The sequence below is a fragment of the Drosophila ficusphila genome, unplaced genomic scaffold, assembly GCF_018152265.1.
Source record: "Drosophila ficusphila isolate 14025-0441.05 unplaced genomic scaffold, ASM1815226v1 contig_412, whole genome shotgun sequence".
Classification (NCBI taxonomy): Eukaryota; Metazoa; Arthropoda; class Insecta; order Diptera; family Drosophilidae; genus Drosophila; species Drosophila ficusphila.
The window spans coordinates 3,044,380-3,060,179 of NW_025064326.1; the positions used below are offsets into that span (position 1 = coordinate 3,044,380).

Below are 15,800 nucleotides of genomic sequence, written 5' to 3' on the forward strand. Positions count from 1 at the left end.
AGCGCAATCAAATCGCACGTGCAAGCGAAGTTCGAGGCGGAGAAAGCCCAGATTCAAAAACCAATCTCCTCGGGAGACCGCGCGTGCCCGCAAAAAATAAAAGAAGTGTGGAAAAACACAAAAGTGAATCAATTTCTGTGCGGAGGCAGCCGGAATTATGCCTCGCCAGCTCCGCCGCCGTCGCCTCGCTGTGCACTGATATCGAAATCGGGTCCAATGACCAGCTCTCGAGCTGGTGCCCAAGAAATAGTTTCGCACTTTGAGACAGCCGTCGCCGGTCAACGAGCAGGCCTTGACCCAAAGCCTTCCGCAGTTCAAACAGTGCGCTCTTATAGCCCAGTTATATAACCGCAGTTGCAATTGCAAGTGAACCGAAAGTAACGTGAATTTGCAGAAACCAAGAAATGGGGAGAGATATGTGGAAAAAGTGTGTGAGGAAACCGAAAAGTGCAGACTTTTGGCTGCAGCTGCTCTGCGTGAGCTTCACGCTCTCCCGTCTGGAATTCGCCGGTTCGTATGCGGTGTGCTAAAAGAAACCCAAAGATTCAAATTAAAGTTTAACTTTTACTTTCGCCCCGGTTGGCACCTTTTTTTCGGTACCTTTCTTTCATTTGGCCCTGTCACTGTGGCCGCTGTTTTTGTTGACACTTCGAATTGGCGTCGCCTCGAATTTCGGTTTTAACTAGTTGCACAATGTTTACCAGCATTTTCTTTTCCCCACTGCGACCTTGCCTCATATCTTGGCCAACAGCGGTATAAATATCTTGAACAGTCTCTCCGCAAGTACCTCGTATTTTTAGGGGCTCATCCCACTCAAAAATACAAAAATACCGCCTTGTCATGGCGAGACTTTTGAAATCTCGCGAAGCCAAGTTAATAAATTAATTGACCCGGCGACCGCCGTTTAAGCGCGCTCTGGAATCTCTGATTTTAAGGTGCTTAATTACGAATTCATATTTACTTGCCCCTGCACCTTGACACTCTTCGCAGCTTTCGCAACGTATTTACCGCCTGGCATTGTTTTATTGTTGCCGATGAAGGTGTTATATGGGGCGTATGCGCGATGCCGAGGTGCGTGTCAGTGTCAAGTTTTTAATTCCGACGGATTCGGCATTCGGAGGGCCACGGTCGTCGGTTGATATAGAATGGCAGGTACTGTGTCATTAGGCCAGACTGTGGGTTAATGAACCCAAGGAAATCGTAGCAATTATGGAGTAGAAGTAGGCCGCCAGTGTTAAGATCTGAAATTACACTTTAAACCTCCTATTAAGACATTTATTACCGAAGCGTAATAACCAGAAATTAGGCAATTTTTGGAGAATTTTGTTAACATGACACTCTAACTAAAAGACAGGCAATGGTGGTTGCTCCACTCAAGCCGCCACTCGAAAGCCTTAAGGTTATGACACACAAATCTCGATATCGATTCGGAGTCAATTGGCCAATAATCCGAAAGCGCTAACGCCAGCCAAACAATGTCCATGACTCATGACAAAATCGAAAACACAAAGACCCATAAACAAACAAAAAATATGTGGAGCCAAAAGCGAGCCAACCCAACACCATCTTTCACTTAGCAGGCGATGAAGATTTCGTGTCTCGCGTCCAACTTGGGGTCTCTCCTTCCGCATTCGACCGCTTCCGTTTCGGGCTTGATTTGTGTTAGTTGGACAGAGTTTTCCGGCCAACCCGAGGCCCCAAAATTCCCCCATGAAATTTTCCCGCCAAAAAGGTATAAACAAACCGAAAACAAAGTCATTTAATTGGCATGCGTAATGGCCGAATGGAAAGGAAAATGAAAAGGGGGCGGGTGTGGGGGTGGGCTTACATAAGATGGGAAAAGCAGCTCACGAAGTCAGAGATAAACGGTTGTGAAAAACAAATGAAAACAGAAAAGCCGAAGACAATTGAGGCATGACCGCGGCCACAGCCCACTGCTAATTGAAGAAAGAAGAGTGCGGGTGGGGATTTTCATGCTTACAGAGAAAGAAAAGTCTTAAAACTAAACAATACTATTCCCTGTAATTTCAACTAGTTAGTTTGGGCAATACCTTTTCACCACTTTACCTTTTGATTGTTTGATTGAGTGCATGCAATATACAAATAACAACCTTTATTTTTGTTATGTTCACTTCTTTTTTTGGCATTACACAAAGAGGAGCATTATGCTGCGGTCTCTGATGTAAAAGTACGCTTATTGCATGATTAATTTAACCAGCTGCTGGTCTTGCGAGCACCTGTCATCGAAACGCGAGCGAAACAAGCCGTGTTCACTGTTCACTGTGTCGCTGGGGTATTTCAGCCCTATAAGGCAGCCAATATCATCGGGTATTTCCAGTGGCCACCCAACCGTCAAGAGTCTGCATCTGCAATGCCTTCCCAGACCGGTTGCATGGCTCTTGGTTATCGACCAACTACCAACCACCAACTACCAGCACTCCAACCGCAAGTGGGCCAATTGTTGGTAGGCAGTTAAGCGCCACCAACTGAGTCAACCGAAGGCCGATTCTCATATGTTTGGGTTAGATGTTTAATTTGGCCATTTAGATTCAAAGCGCACTGCGCTGGCTTCTTACGCATGTGGTGAGCTCAACGTTGCTGGCTGAAAAAGTAAGAGGGAACTAGTTCAGCAGTTGAGCTAATAGAAATATATAAAATTCAAACAAAATTATCAAACAAATATACAGAAAGTATATAGGAAACTGTTACGATCGTCTTAACTAAATAGAGAGGTAGTAAAAATATCCAAATTATTAGTAAGGTAATATGCACTAATGCATTGCCCAAGTGGCATAACCAGGAATGTGAAATTCCCTCCTCGCCATCGCGAACCACATGGCGCATGTCTGCTGGCAGCCAAGTGTCGGATAAGCCGATCTCAACTGGGTTTTCCCGGGGCACCCAACCTCCCTCCACCACCCTATGAATCAGATGAATAAATTACGCGTATTCATTCCGCATCCAGTTGCCAGCTCCAGTTATATCATGAGCAGCACGTTTTGTCAAAAATAAACGCGATGCGGTGCAAATGGTAAACAAAGAGCACTGAGCCACAAACAGCGCCACTTCCGTTTCGGGGTGACTTTTACTTTCTGCAACGCAATGTGGCTGCAACCCAATGTTGCTGCTGCAACTGCAACAGCAACAGCAATCGCATGACATTTGCAGCGTGCCAAATTGCAAGCATTCAATGTCGCAGCCAGCGGGTTATGTAATTAAATGTAATATCGTTGAGCGAAACTTGTTTGTCAACTTGAGTCTTGAATCTCGAATCTTGAATCTCGAATCTTGAATCTTGAATCTGGAATCTCGAATCTTGTATCCTTCACAGTTGGCCAAAATGTAGGAGTGGTGGCCGCGGCAGTGGCAGCGGGCCAAAACCAAACGCAGGTCTACGTGACGGATTCCTGCCTGCAGAAGCCGTACCGCTGTCCCCATCCGAAGATCCAGTTCTACCTGTACACCCGTCGCACTCAGGAGCTGCCGGAGTTCATAGATGTCCTGGACGCGAATGCCCTCTACTACACGCACTTCAATCCGCGGCATCCCACCAAGATCATCATCCACGGCTTCGGGGGCGGAAGGACCCTGAGTCCCAGTCCGGATCTCCGGGAGGCGTACTTCAGCGTGGGCGAGTACAACATCATCATCGTGGACTACGCCGATGCGGTGAAGGAGCCCTGCCTGAGCCAGATGGACTGGGCTCCCCGCTTCGGCAGCCTCTGCATCTCCCAGCTGGTCAAGTACCTCGCCCGCCATCCGCGGGGCGTTCAGCCGGACGACCTGCACTTCATCGGCTACAGCGTGGGTGCCCACATCGCCGGTCTGGTGGCCAACTACCTGAAGCCCGAGGAGGGGAAGCTCGGCAGGATCACCGCCCTGGATCCAACGATATTCTTCTACGCGGGCGCGAACAACTCCAGGGATCTGGACACCACCGACGCCCACTTCGTGGATGTCCTGCACACCGGAGCCGGAATCCTCGGGCAGTGGCACTCCAGTGGCCACGCGGACTTCTATGTCAATGGAGGCACCAGGCAGCCAGCCTGCGTCGGATCAGCCACGTTGTTTCGTGAGTAATGTAGAATTTAAATAAATAATATTTATTACAAATTAATTTGTATTTAGATATATATTTAATTTATTATTTCTTTTAATGAAGCTTAGTACATTCGAATTATATTGTGTGAAAAAGGTTTTTATAGATTTATTAAGCAAACTTTACATTATATTTTATTTCCCTGAAAGCTTTAATTTATTACCAATATTTCAATCCCCAGAAACCTTGGCCTGCGATCACACAAAAGTCACTCCCTACTTTATTGAATCTATAACCACGACCAGAGGATTCTATGCAGGTCCTTGTCCCAATTTGTTCTCCTATCTGATAGGCTGGTGTGAGCCCAAGGATTCGGAGTACGTGCTCATGGGAGAACACTGTTCCCACAAGTGAGTAGTAAATGCTGATATTCTAAACTAAATTATAGCGATATTCTACCTGCAGAGCTCGAGGGAATTACTATGTGACCACCAATGCGAAGGCGCCCTTTGCCCGAGGATTTCCCGGCAAAGGACGTTCGAATGGAGAGTACCAGGGAGTACGGAGATAATGCTTTTCAACTCGGCGTAGTCAGAATACGAAATACATATAGTACTTACCGCCTGGATTTATGCATCTTTTACACCGTAGCACACATGTGATTTTAGCTTGTTTCCTATTTGATACCTATTTATTTCGTATTTTTGTTATTAGTTCTAAATGCAGCCATTTTTAATTGGGACTTGTACAAATGAGTAGTTCTAATCGTTAAGTTGTATGCTGAAAGTTGGATGGAATAAAAACTCAATGTGTTTGGCATAATTTTTAACATGTTCGTTTTATTGAATTCCAAATACATTTTATTAGGTATAATTTTGTTCTGTTTTTCATGATCTTCAAATATGGTAATTCGCATTGTCGGACTTAATTCTTTCAACCAAACATAAGTAACATTGATAGAATCAGGATACGTTTTAAATAAATACTGTCTGTTAATATTCATTTGTGGCTGCCGGGAATATTTATCTGTTTCTTTGTTAATTAACATACATTGAAATATATAAGTTTTTACCTTAATTTGGTTTAGCTAACATACAAATTATACAACGTGGGCGGGTGTTGCCAGAAAAGGGATCTCTGAATGAGTTTATTATGCTTAATTTTGATTTAATATTTTATATCTTGCATACAGAACTCTCAGAAAACACAAAGAATATTTGTTTCTAATTATATACACGGTTTAAGTATAGTGTTAATATCTTTGCTACGTCTTTAATAATATTTCAAGGAATCTCGGGTGCATAATCCGATGAGTGCCTTGGCCCAATTGTCATTTATTTAATGAATTGAATATATATACGATTTATATAGTTAGCGTATATTTGTTTCGTATTTGTGCGCCTATATTTCTGTATGAAAGTGTATGCATTTTAGAGACTCTGGGTTTATTTCCAAGCACAACGTTAATGTCTGGCTAGCAGTTAAAATACCCTAGATGTAACCTGTTCATCTATGACTGGTTATAGCAAAACTGATGGTTTAACACTATTATAGTTGCGCTCGTCGAGTTTTTAGTTACGCTTCGGTTTAGTCGGCTTTATGTACACTTAAATTACTCACAAAAGCATTTAATGATGGCATTTACTACGAGATATACTGTATTTACAAACCGTTATGTCAAGTGATTTTCATTATTTTCATACCTTAGCTAGCAAAAGTTCAAACGTGGCTTTCTGGCTAACATATTTATGTCATTATTGTCCACACAGCCCAGAGAGCTTGAGTATCTCCCAAAAACAGAATAAATTAAGTCGATAATCTGAGAATCGATCTCTTAAAATACTCATTTGAACGAATGGATTAACAGTAAAAATGGATTTATGTACAGAATGGATTTTAGCTATTCTAATATTACACATACGCCCCAGTGGCCAACATTTTTAATTGTATGCGCAGAGCATAAGTTAAAAATTTGTACCTAGAATCAAATCATGAAGGCAAATCAACACAAATAAAAGTTGAATTTAGTATTTAAACTATAACTAAGCTTATTTCACTAAGTATTGTCGCTCACACAAGCAGTATTTTGTTCTTCAGTTGGAACCTGTATCCAAATCCATTAAAATTGTAATATATATTAGCTATTTTAAAGTTGCTATACGAGTATTTGCGTGAGTATTTAATCGCTGCGCTGTACAAATTACGGTATTAGAATTGACTCTTTTAGTTAGAAAATTTTCACGTTTTTAATACATAGTGATTTAAATGTGAATACTTTAAATTACCTTTATATAGTTAGCTATAATATTAATGGTTAGTTAAATACGTTTGGATAATATACAGACGATTAGAAATAATTTGCTTGTAAATTTGTATTTTCAATTGAACAGTGCGAAAGTAAGTGCGTCTTAATATGTTTTTCGTGGCAGTAATAAAACTTATTAACTAAAAAACATTTACAATGGTGCATTGAACTTAAAGAACTAAAAGAAACAGTGCATTTATTAAGTGAAACTGTGCTCTTAAATCAAATTTGGTGCAAAAATGAACTAAAGATTTAAAATTACACAACTCAGAATTTATTTACAATCTACTAAGTTTATCGAAATCGTATAAATTTATTTGTTTAGAGAGATTTAATAGGTTAAATATAGTTTAATTGATAGTTAATACTTTTTATTTAATTTTCACAAAAGGAACACACATTGGGAAAGAAAAAAATGTACTGAAAATATTATTTTTTAGTTTTTTATATTTGAAAAAGTAAGATGGAATATAAATAAAGAGTTTCAAGTTTTTTAGAGTGTATAGATTTAAACAAAACATCTTTGAAGTTAAATTATATTGTGCTAATAACTAAAAACTCTTATAATTGTGCTCCAAGTGTTCCTTCTGCTTATTTTAACTATAATATAGTGAGCATATGAAGACCAAGTCTGAGGTTATATGCGCCTACTGCTATCTACTTGAGTTCTATAATTTAGTACCTACATCATGCCTTGCTCATGTTCCTTCAACACAAAAGCGAAAGGTGCATCAAGAAGTTCGTCTGAACCAACCAAAAGCAAATAAGAATTAGTTAACAGAGTATTATTATGTTTCTTCGATTAGCTAGTACTTTTATGGTTATTATTCGTGCCGAACATCAACAATTGCTTGGGTTTGATTAAAATGTTCTCTTTACACAGAAGGTAATATCATCAACGGTAATAAAACTTGCAGTTTGCAGTTCAACAACAATCTTTGGCTATATATATACGATTATACCGACTCAATATATGGTAGTTATTATATGCTTTGTGCGGATTATGTGGTTTATGATATACACAAGAGTTGACTATTTATTTCCAGTGCTTTCCCTATCTTGTGTTGCAGTTTCGGTTTTTGGAGCTTGTAAATAGAAGTTCGCGCAAGCGAGGCCCTTATTTCATACCATATTGCTATATAGATCGACTGGGCCAGTGTGTGTTCCTACTATATCTGGGCTAACGGTAATGGTAATGGCTATCGGTATTGCTGTGTTTGCATATGTAGTTTCTCTGTTAGGTACATAGTTTCATTGTGTTAGTGTGGCATGTGGAATCCCCTTATTCGCTGACAAATTCGTTACTCCTTAGTTAAATATACTCGTATTGTGTCCGAAGGACTTAGGATCCTCCGTGGCTGGAACTCAACAAACAGAGAGAGAGTGTGTGGGGAAAACTTTAACGGCACACCAAGAACAAACAATAACGTCAAACGATTTCCGACTAAAACTAAAGGCTATGATATACTCGTATGTCTAAGCGACCCTTTACTGCTGCTGGTATCCCTGCGGATCGTAGGACGGCACCTGTCCTTGCGTGTTGTATCCGTATTGTCCTGTATTCGACACGTCCCCGTAGGTCGGTGGGGCATCCTCCTCGGCGATGGGTGGTGCACCGCTGGCCATGGCGAACGGATTGTTGGCCACGTGCCCTGTGGCGCCGTAGCTAATGGCATTCGACTGCTGCATTTGGCTCTGCTCGGTGTACTCCGGTGCGCCCTATTATTGGAATGGGTAACAAAATGATAGAGTTCATTAATGAGTTAATAAAATTGTGAAGGTTACACAAAAAATAAAAATTTAGTATCTACAAAACGAAATAAGTTCTTATGAAATCTAATTTGAATGCAATAAATAATAATAGTATATTAGCAGACAGATTTTCACTTACAAATGAGGTCTCCTTCATGTAGTCTCCCATCATTCCCGCCTGGCTAGGATCCATGTTGGTAATGGCACCTGCTGGTGGTGCCCAAACCTTCTGCTCCTCGGGTGGGGGTTCCGCCCAAGGTTGCAGTTCTCCGGAGGCGAAAATTCCGTAGAAAGTGCAGCCAACCAAGTGAACACAGGCGGCCAAGGTGAACACAGTGGTCCAACAACCAGTAGGCTAAATTGTACAAATAAGTAATATATTAAAAATATATTGTTAAAATATATTTCTGGTGGTTTTAAGATTAACTCACATTAGCTTGGATAAGACCATCCAAAGCATAGGGCACAATGATGCCAGCCAGAGTGCCTATTCCGTTCGAGAGACCCATTAGGATACTGGCATACCGAGGAGCTATGTCCAGATGGTTGACATTATAGCCGGAAATGGCAAAGCCACTGAAGGCCACGCCGCAGGTCAAGGCAAACATGGCGCCAGTCTGGTAAAATAAGTCTCAATAGAACCAGAAGGAAAATCTTAGGTAACTCAATAACCCACCGCAGTTGAGGAGTGCGCCACGAACAGGAAGAACAATCCCTCCATTCCGAAGCCGCCGCAGTTGAAGAGCTTTCTCACGTTCGTGGTGGACAGGATGCCGTTCTTGCGCAGGTGATCCGCCAACATGCCTCCGAAGGGCACTATCGTGGTCATGATCAAGTGGGGCAGGGAGCCCACGAAGCCCGCCTCCTCCACCTTGAAACCGAACTTGTGCTTGAGGAACGAGGACTGGAACAGCACCAGCAGGTAGAAGTTCCAGGAGCGGCAGAAGTTCGCCACGATGATGGCGTACACCGGCATGGAGCGCATCATCTCGCGCCAAGGAGTCGTCTTTAGCGAGGGCATCGAGGGATGTGCGGACTCGCCCAGCGACTTCTCGATGTACTTCAGCTCGGGTATGCTGATGGCCGGGTGCTTCCGCGGGTTCTCGAAGCACAGCCAGATCCAGAACATGTACCAGATGATCCCGAACACCCCGTACGCGTAGAAGGGCGCCTGGTAGCCCACGGCATCCGCAAGGAGTCCCGAGAGCGGAAGTCCCACCACCACGCCGGCGTAGGAACCGGAGAAGGCCAGCGTGGCCAAACGGGAACGCTCCATGGGAGGCGCCCAGAAGCGCCAGATGCCATGGCAAGCCGGATACGTAACGCCCTAGGGGAAAATATTGGTTACTCGAGAATGGTAAAATAAATAAAAGAATCTTGTAACCTTAGTTTTAAAAATTTTAAGAGCTAAATAGTTAAGTTTTGCTTAACTTATTTCAACCAGAAAATTCAAATAAATATAAATAAAAATACTATTAAATATAAGATAACATTCTCAGCTACCGACAAAACCAAGAAAGTAAACATCCTTTTGAGAAGTATCTTTCTTGCCCCGTCAAGTCAAAGAAAAATGACATACTCCCCAGTCCCTCGCACAAAGAAATCGCATTAAAATAAATGCTTTTGTTATTTTTTCTCTGCCCCGCCAGGACTCGCATCCCCATCCTTTGGCAGGGCTTAGGGCATGTTTCCATTTCACATATTTGCCTTATCATAAAGCAAAATCTAACCCTCCCCATTTTCGCAACATCACGCAGCCGTAATCCCCGGCTTTGATCTGTGGCAAAATCGAATTTGGTAAGTTGGTTGCTTCTCCAGTTGGTTGGTTGGTTTGCTGGTTGGATGGTTGGGCTACGTACCTCGAAGAGTCCTTGCAGGACGCGCACACAAATCACCACATGACCGTGCATCAGGGTCATGGCGAACGGCACGAAGAGATGCAGCGTGGCGGAGCTTACGATGGACAGGCCGAATATCTTGTTGGCCGGGAACTTGGAGGCGATGAAGCCGCCGGGAATCTGCGTCACCAAGTAGCCCCAGAAGAAGGACGAGTCCACATGGCTCTCCACGGCGACCGTCCAGTTCATGAAAACAGTCTGCGAAAATCCGGAAACACATTTGCGGGGTTAGTCATCATCATCATTCAGAGCTCGGCAATCATTAAAAACCGCTGCAGGCATTTATTAACGAGCGTCAACTCGGATGTTCAGTTTCAAATGGGTTTCTATGTGTTTGCGTGGGGGCGTGGTCTTTTGTGTATGACTTTTGAGCGATATCCACCCACATTACATACACCCACACACTCCCTAATTGACAACAGCTTCTCAGCAAACGAAGCGAATTTTATGGCTCCCACTCTCTAGTATTTATTTTTGCTCTTCTAATGCTGACAATTTTGTCAATTTAATGTGGAGTGATTTGTAGATGTGAGGAGAATTTAATGAAGAGTTCGTTTAAGAGTAGGACATTTAAAGAATAATTAAATTTATTATAATTGAATCTATTGGTACTCGAATTTAAATGCTTTTTCCAGCCATCATCCATTATTGAACTATTTCAAATAACATTTCTTTTGAATGAGTTACGTTGGATTCCAAAATAAAAACAATGCAATGCCTTTATCGGTTATATAGTATGTATTATTTTTTGGCTATTGAGAAAAATTTTAGTTTTGGACAAAGAATAGGTGGTTACCCCGTTGTGCTCTCCTTTGAGCTTGGCCGCGGACATGTTGCAGCGCATCCCGAAGGCGATCATGAATCCCACGCAGGCCATGGTGGCGATGGTGTAGCGGGCCGGCATGCAAGGACACTCCGCCTTGCAGTACTTGTCGATCTTCCGCAGCGGCGGACGCTCGATCTCCTCGAAGGAGGCGGGCGAGTCGGGCCGGTCGTCGTCGTCGTCGTAGGCGTGGCCGCCTCCAGGTCCGCGGCCCTCCCGCTCGCCCCCTCCATCTCCTCGTAGCCCCCGTGACCGCCGTGGTAGCTCTGGGATATCTCGAACTTCTCCATGTTCGGCTTCAGGCTGCAGAAAGGAAATAAATAGGACGATAAGTAAGATATAAGATTAAAGTAGAGAATAACTTATTTTATAGAACTCTTAAATTGTTAATAAATCCTTTTTATACAGTACCAACTAAAGTAGTTTAGATTTACTTCATGATTAGCCCAAAATCAATCCATAAGAAGTATCATAAATATTTTCTCTGGGGGCATAATTCATGCCAATTAGAGCGGATAGCAGTCCGAATTCAACAGGTCAACGAGAGGGCGTGAAAACACAAATATTTTCGGCTTGTTAGCAGCAACAGCTGCCACCCCTCCAACTTTTTTCCTCAAAGGTGGTTGTTGTTTTTCCCAAGAGTCCCAAAGGAATTGCGGCGTCTGAGGGTAGCAATCGAGGGGAGGGTGAAATTCAATTTTATTAAGTGCTGATAGCAAGGCTACAGGTATTTAAAGTCGATTGGAGCAGGTAGGAATCGGAATCCGAATCGCATTTCCAGATTTGATTTCCCAGTTTAAACACAGTTAAAAGACTTGTCACCGACTGATTGATGGATGGATGTGTGTTAGCTGATAGCTGATAGCTGATAACTGGGGTGACCTAACCGGCCATTCCTCAGCAAGCCATTAACCCGGGATAAGTAACACATCAACTGGGATGTGACCCTGGAATTTTTCTTCATAAATATCCAGACAAAGTCCTCGTAAGTGTGCAATACCACTAATAAGCAGCCACCAGCCGAAAACAAGCCACTACAGTGGATATAACTTTGTCGTCGTCGAAGTCGCCGCCTGTCACATAACTCAACTGTCTGCCGCCAAAGCTACCCTCGTCTGGTCACGCAGGATCCCCTTCGAAAAAAGGACAAAAACGGGGAGCAGAAGGAGCATCTGACGTCCTTCGACCAAGTTGCGCCTTGACCGACTTTAAGGCTGACGCCAATTTTATGCGGCAATTGTCGTTTGCCCTTCAGAAAAAACAGAGTGGCGTTATGACCATCATTAGGTTGGTTTTATCACGAAATAATATATTTCGATTAGCATTTCAATGTGATATTTTAGGCCCATTCCCCTCAAGTTATTCATGGATTAATATAAAGAAAGTGAGAATAAATATTTCTGGAATTTTTAAGGGTATTTCACTTACACAATTATTAAAATACATTTCATAAAAAATATCTTAGATTATTTTGCATGTTTTTTTTTTAATTTACTTCAGGACATCTCATCTTCTACTGTTTTTTCTAAAATCACTTCCCATCCTTAAGTAGAGCTGTGTTTTTTTGACGTCTCGCCAAACTATCTTTGGCGCTAAAGTTCTGCTTTGATAGTCAGTAAAAATGTTGCAGACTCTTTGGCGCCGCATAGATTAAGGATAACTGGCGCCACGAACTGGAGGCTTTGCGGCATTCGCCTTTGACTTAAAGGCGGCCACAAAAACGTGACCATTGAGATGTAAATGGGGCACATTCACAGATAAAGAAATATATATTGTATGCTGTGTATTAGTTTGTTTGCCCTGACAACCGAGGGGGGAAAACGGTGGCTTGTCAGCGACACGAACGCGTCTTCAGCGGCAATTCTAATTTCATTTTCACTGGCGAGGATAAAGGAACTCCTTGAGTTCTGAGCACTGAACGCTTCCCCCCGATGAGGCATTTCAATTTCTTCGCGCCGAGTGCCACTCGAGGGCTTCAGCAGCAGGTCCTGGGTCGTAAAAATCAATTTCATTTGCGTGGGCCACTGCAGCAGCCCTTCGTCGGTATGCAACACATTCCTTAATGAAAGCGATGTGCCACCTATTGTTCCAATTCCTAATTTGAGCCCAAGGTCCTCGAGAAATCAGGCGAGGTGTGGCCATCAAATTGCATACCAGGAGCACACACATTCGTCGAGTGTTTGCCCAATATGCCGGAGTGCGGCTTTATTGTCTTTCTCCCGGAATCGAGTCGAAGGTGCGAAGTTGCCGGAGTGTAAGTTCCGGGGACACGTGCTGGCAACGTGCCCGGAATTCCTGAGCCACCGGTGAGCCTCGTCGGCATGCCAGCGCGTTCGTTGTCACCGCTGGAGAGTCCTGCCAGAGTCCTGAGAGTCCTGCGAGATTCGTGGCCCCCCTCTCTAATGACTTGTTAAGCATGCCAATAATTTTACAACTTTCCGGGGCGCGACACGTGCCGAAGTTTCGCGACGCCGGCTAGTCGAGTCGGGAGTGCGTATCGATATCGGTGGGCATTAACTGCATTATCCTGGCATGGTCAAGTTCAGCCAACCACGAACACCGACCAGCCTTGCGTTAAATTAAACTCTCCTTCTCTATTCTTTTTTGTTCTTTTCAAAGTCCATTTGATTGCAATCATATTTCATTCGAGGCATATTGCCCATCGTCATTGCTTTACACTGGTCAACAAATCAAGCAAGAATACTACTTATTTCTAGAAAGGATTTCGAGAATTTGAATTCTATCTATTTGTATATATTTTATAGTACCATAATATATAGTAAAGAGTTTTTGGTAGTATAATTATTTTATTTTTTCCCAAGTTAAATTTTTAACATATATAAAATTTTAAGTGTTGCTGCCTTAACCAAAACCCTGCTGCTTGGTGTTGTGGGTATATCTATTCATATTCAACTCACCCGCTGAACACGCCCGTCGCCTTCTCCTTAAACGCCGTCAGACCCTTCATGCTGATGCTGTGCTCGAATCCCCTTTCTTCCTCCTGACTCCTGACTCCTCACTCCTGAATCCTCACTCCTGAATCCTCACTTCTCACTCCAGACTCCGCCCCTGTCTCCGGATCGCCGAGTCCTGCCGCCTAAGTCCGCGCCTGTTGTGCTTCGCTGGCTTTTCCGCCGTTATCACTTGGGCGCATAAATATATTTTGTTGCCTACTTCACGGCGGATTGCCGTGTATATAAGCGTGGCGAATCGGCGGCGGTTAATTTCCGTGAAGCCGGCACAAATTTGATGACTCTATTTTCGGGTTGGCTCGTTCTCTCAGCGGGGGATTTTCACTTGGTAGCCATATAATTTAGACTTGCGGAGAGTTGGTGCATTTTCATTTACAGTGCCTGCAAAGGAGATTTGTACCGGTTAATAATGGGACCAACAATTTGTGTTCCGTTGCTGATAAGCAAAAGTCTCGTACAATTTCATCATTTTGCACATTTCTTGTAATCGGCTTATGTTCATAAATTTGCTTGGGTCTCAAAGGGAAGTGATGGGGGAAAATAAAGGATATCGAATGATGGGAGGTAAATGCTGAGCCGGCAAATCACTTTGTAAATATTTCTGGCTTTGTTGGCTATTTTGATTGCCTCTTATGCTTCATTTGTTGTGTGTATGAAATTCAATACCCACTATGGAAGGAGTAATCTCTTTTAATAGAGTTTGCTATTTATTCCTAGAGATTATAAAAAAATAATAAAATAAAAGAATAATAAATTGTATTGAAAACATTTTTGGAAAAAATGTAAAAAATTCAATTAATTTTATTTTTAAATTAAAAGAGTCCAAGTTTTCAACTGGAAAAATATAATAAAAAAAATTTAACAAAATTTTCTACTCTGGAGAATTTCTAATTAAGTTCTTGGAAAATTCCTTTTAAATCGCTTCCCCCAAAATCCGATGTACTTTTGACCTTTGGCCACAACGCCTACTTACATGGCACACGAGAGTTACGTAATCCATTTCGCCGATGTACCCGATTATGTAATCGTCCTTTATTCGTATTTTAAGCACAGTTATTTTGGTAGATAAATTAGTTTAAATTATGTTGTATTATTCAACAAAATTTGTAAGTATTACAAACTATTTTGTTGTTGTCGGTTAGGATATCACAAATAAGGTACACAGATAACAGATTATATAGCTTGATTATACACTACGCGATACGCTGTAAGTGGATGATAGAAGGAAAGGATATTAGGTATTATGCAAAAGTAAAAAAGGTAAACAAATTATTGAAAAATAATTTCCTTTTTTATTTTTTAATTTTTAGTTAGCCTCACATTTTCTGAGCAACACACGCCCCGCAGAAACAAGAACAAGAAATGAAAAATGAACTTAAAACTTTGGATAAACCAATTAATAACTTAGAATGTGGGACGACAACATCCAGACAGAGTTTGACCACGAGACCGGCGGCAGGATATTGGGGAACCGACGGCGACGACAACGAGGACGAGGACGACGGCGATCCGAATCGAACTCTGTCTGAAGACTGTGTGACATCCAAATCAGAAACAGCCGCGATGCGGACCTCCATTTGAGGATCGGCGGAGGACAGGTGGCGGCGGAACTTGGATACATAGCTGCCATCTCGGTCTGGAATGTATCACATGTATATATGCATTGGACAGGGGGGATGAGTAGCGGGAAAGTGGGGAGGGGGTGGGAGGAGCGTAGTATATACACTGGAAATTTTCAACCACTGGAATGTGCGAGTTTTTTCTTTTCAAGGGTATTACGAGGCGTGGGCACAGAAACGTGTTTTTTTCTTGATTTAGCCAGAGAATAACACTTTCTCGAAACACTGTCGAAAAGCACACGATTATTCAGTTATTTTCAACTATATATCCCTATTTATTGATGATTTTTAGATATATTTTAGATGGATTTGGCCAGCTATATACCCGCGGCTCCAGGCTCGCTTTTTGGCCTCAGCAGGACAACGCACGAAGTGAAACTAAAAGCGCCCGC

The 15,800-nt window shown here is 42.5% G+C and overlaps 2 protein-coding genes across 3 annotated transcripts; one reads left to right on the plus strand and one right to left on the minus strand.

Annotated features, from left to right (window-relative positions):
- Positions 1-6: 6 nt before the first annotated feature.
- Positions 7-4,863, plus strand: LOC108092539 (phospholipase A1 member A). Of its 2 annotated transcripts, none has more exons than XM_017192167.1 (4): positions 7-510; positions 3,332-4,072; positions 4,281-4,449; positions 4,505-4,863. In XM_017192167.1, exons 1-4 carry the CDS (start codon positions 405-407, stop codon positions 4,608-4,610), a joined length of 1,122 nt encoding a protein of 373 aa, XP_017047656.1. In that variant the 5' UTR covers positions 7-404; the 3' UTR covers positions 4,611-4,863. The 2 variants fall into 2 exon arrangements, with proteins under 2 accessions (XP_017047656.1, XP_043063840.1); XM_043207905.1 differs by lacking the exon at positions 7-510 and adding an exon at positions 2,278-3,221.
- Positions 4,859-15,800, minus strand: LOC108092544 (vesicular glutamate transporter 1). The gene is given in 10 exon segments (XM_017192175.2): positions 4,859-8,063; positions 8,236-8,451; positions 8,528-8,713; positions 8,773-9,423; positions 9,956-10,192; positions 10,791-11,047; positions 11,050-11,120; positions 13,736-14,170; positions 14,763-14,994; positions 15,734-15,800. Coding segments are annotated over 8 exon segments (1,899 nt in total). The 5' UTR covers positions 13,786-14,170; positions 14,763-14,994; positions 15,734-15,800; the 3' UTR covers positions 4,859-7,832.

Excerpts from the sequence above, each read along its gene's own strand:
- LOC108092539 (XM_017192167.1), top strand. The coding sequence starts at position 405 with ATGGGGAGAGATATGTGGAAAAAGTGTGTGAGGAAACCGAAAAGTGCA. Across the intron at positions 511-3,331 it reads CTCCCGTCTGGAATTCGCCG|TTGGCCAAAATGTAGGAGTG; the intron begins GTTCGTATGCGG and ends TATCCTTCACAG. Across the intron at positions 4,450-4,504 it reads GGAGAACACTGTTCCCACAA|AGCTCGAGGGAATTACTATG; the intron begins GTGAGTAGTAAA and ends TTCTACCTGCAG.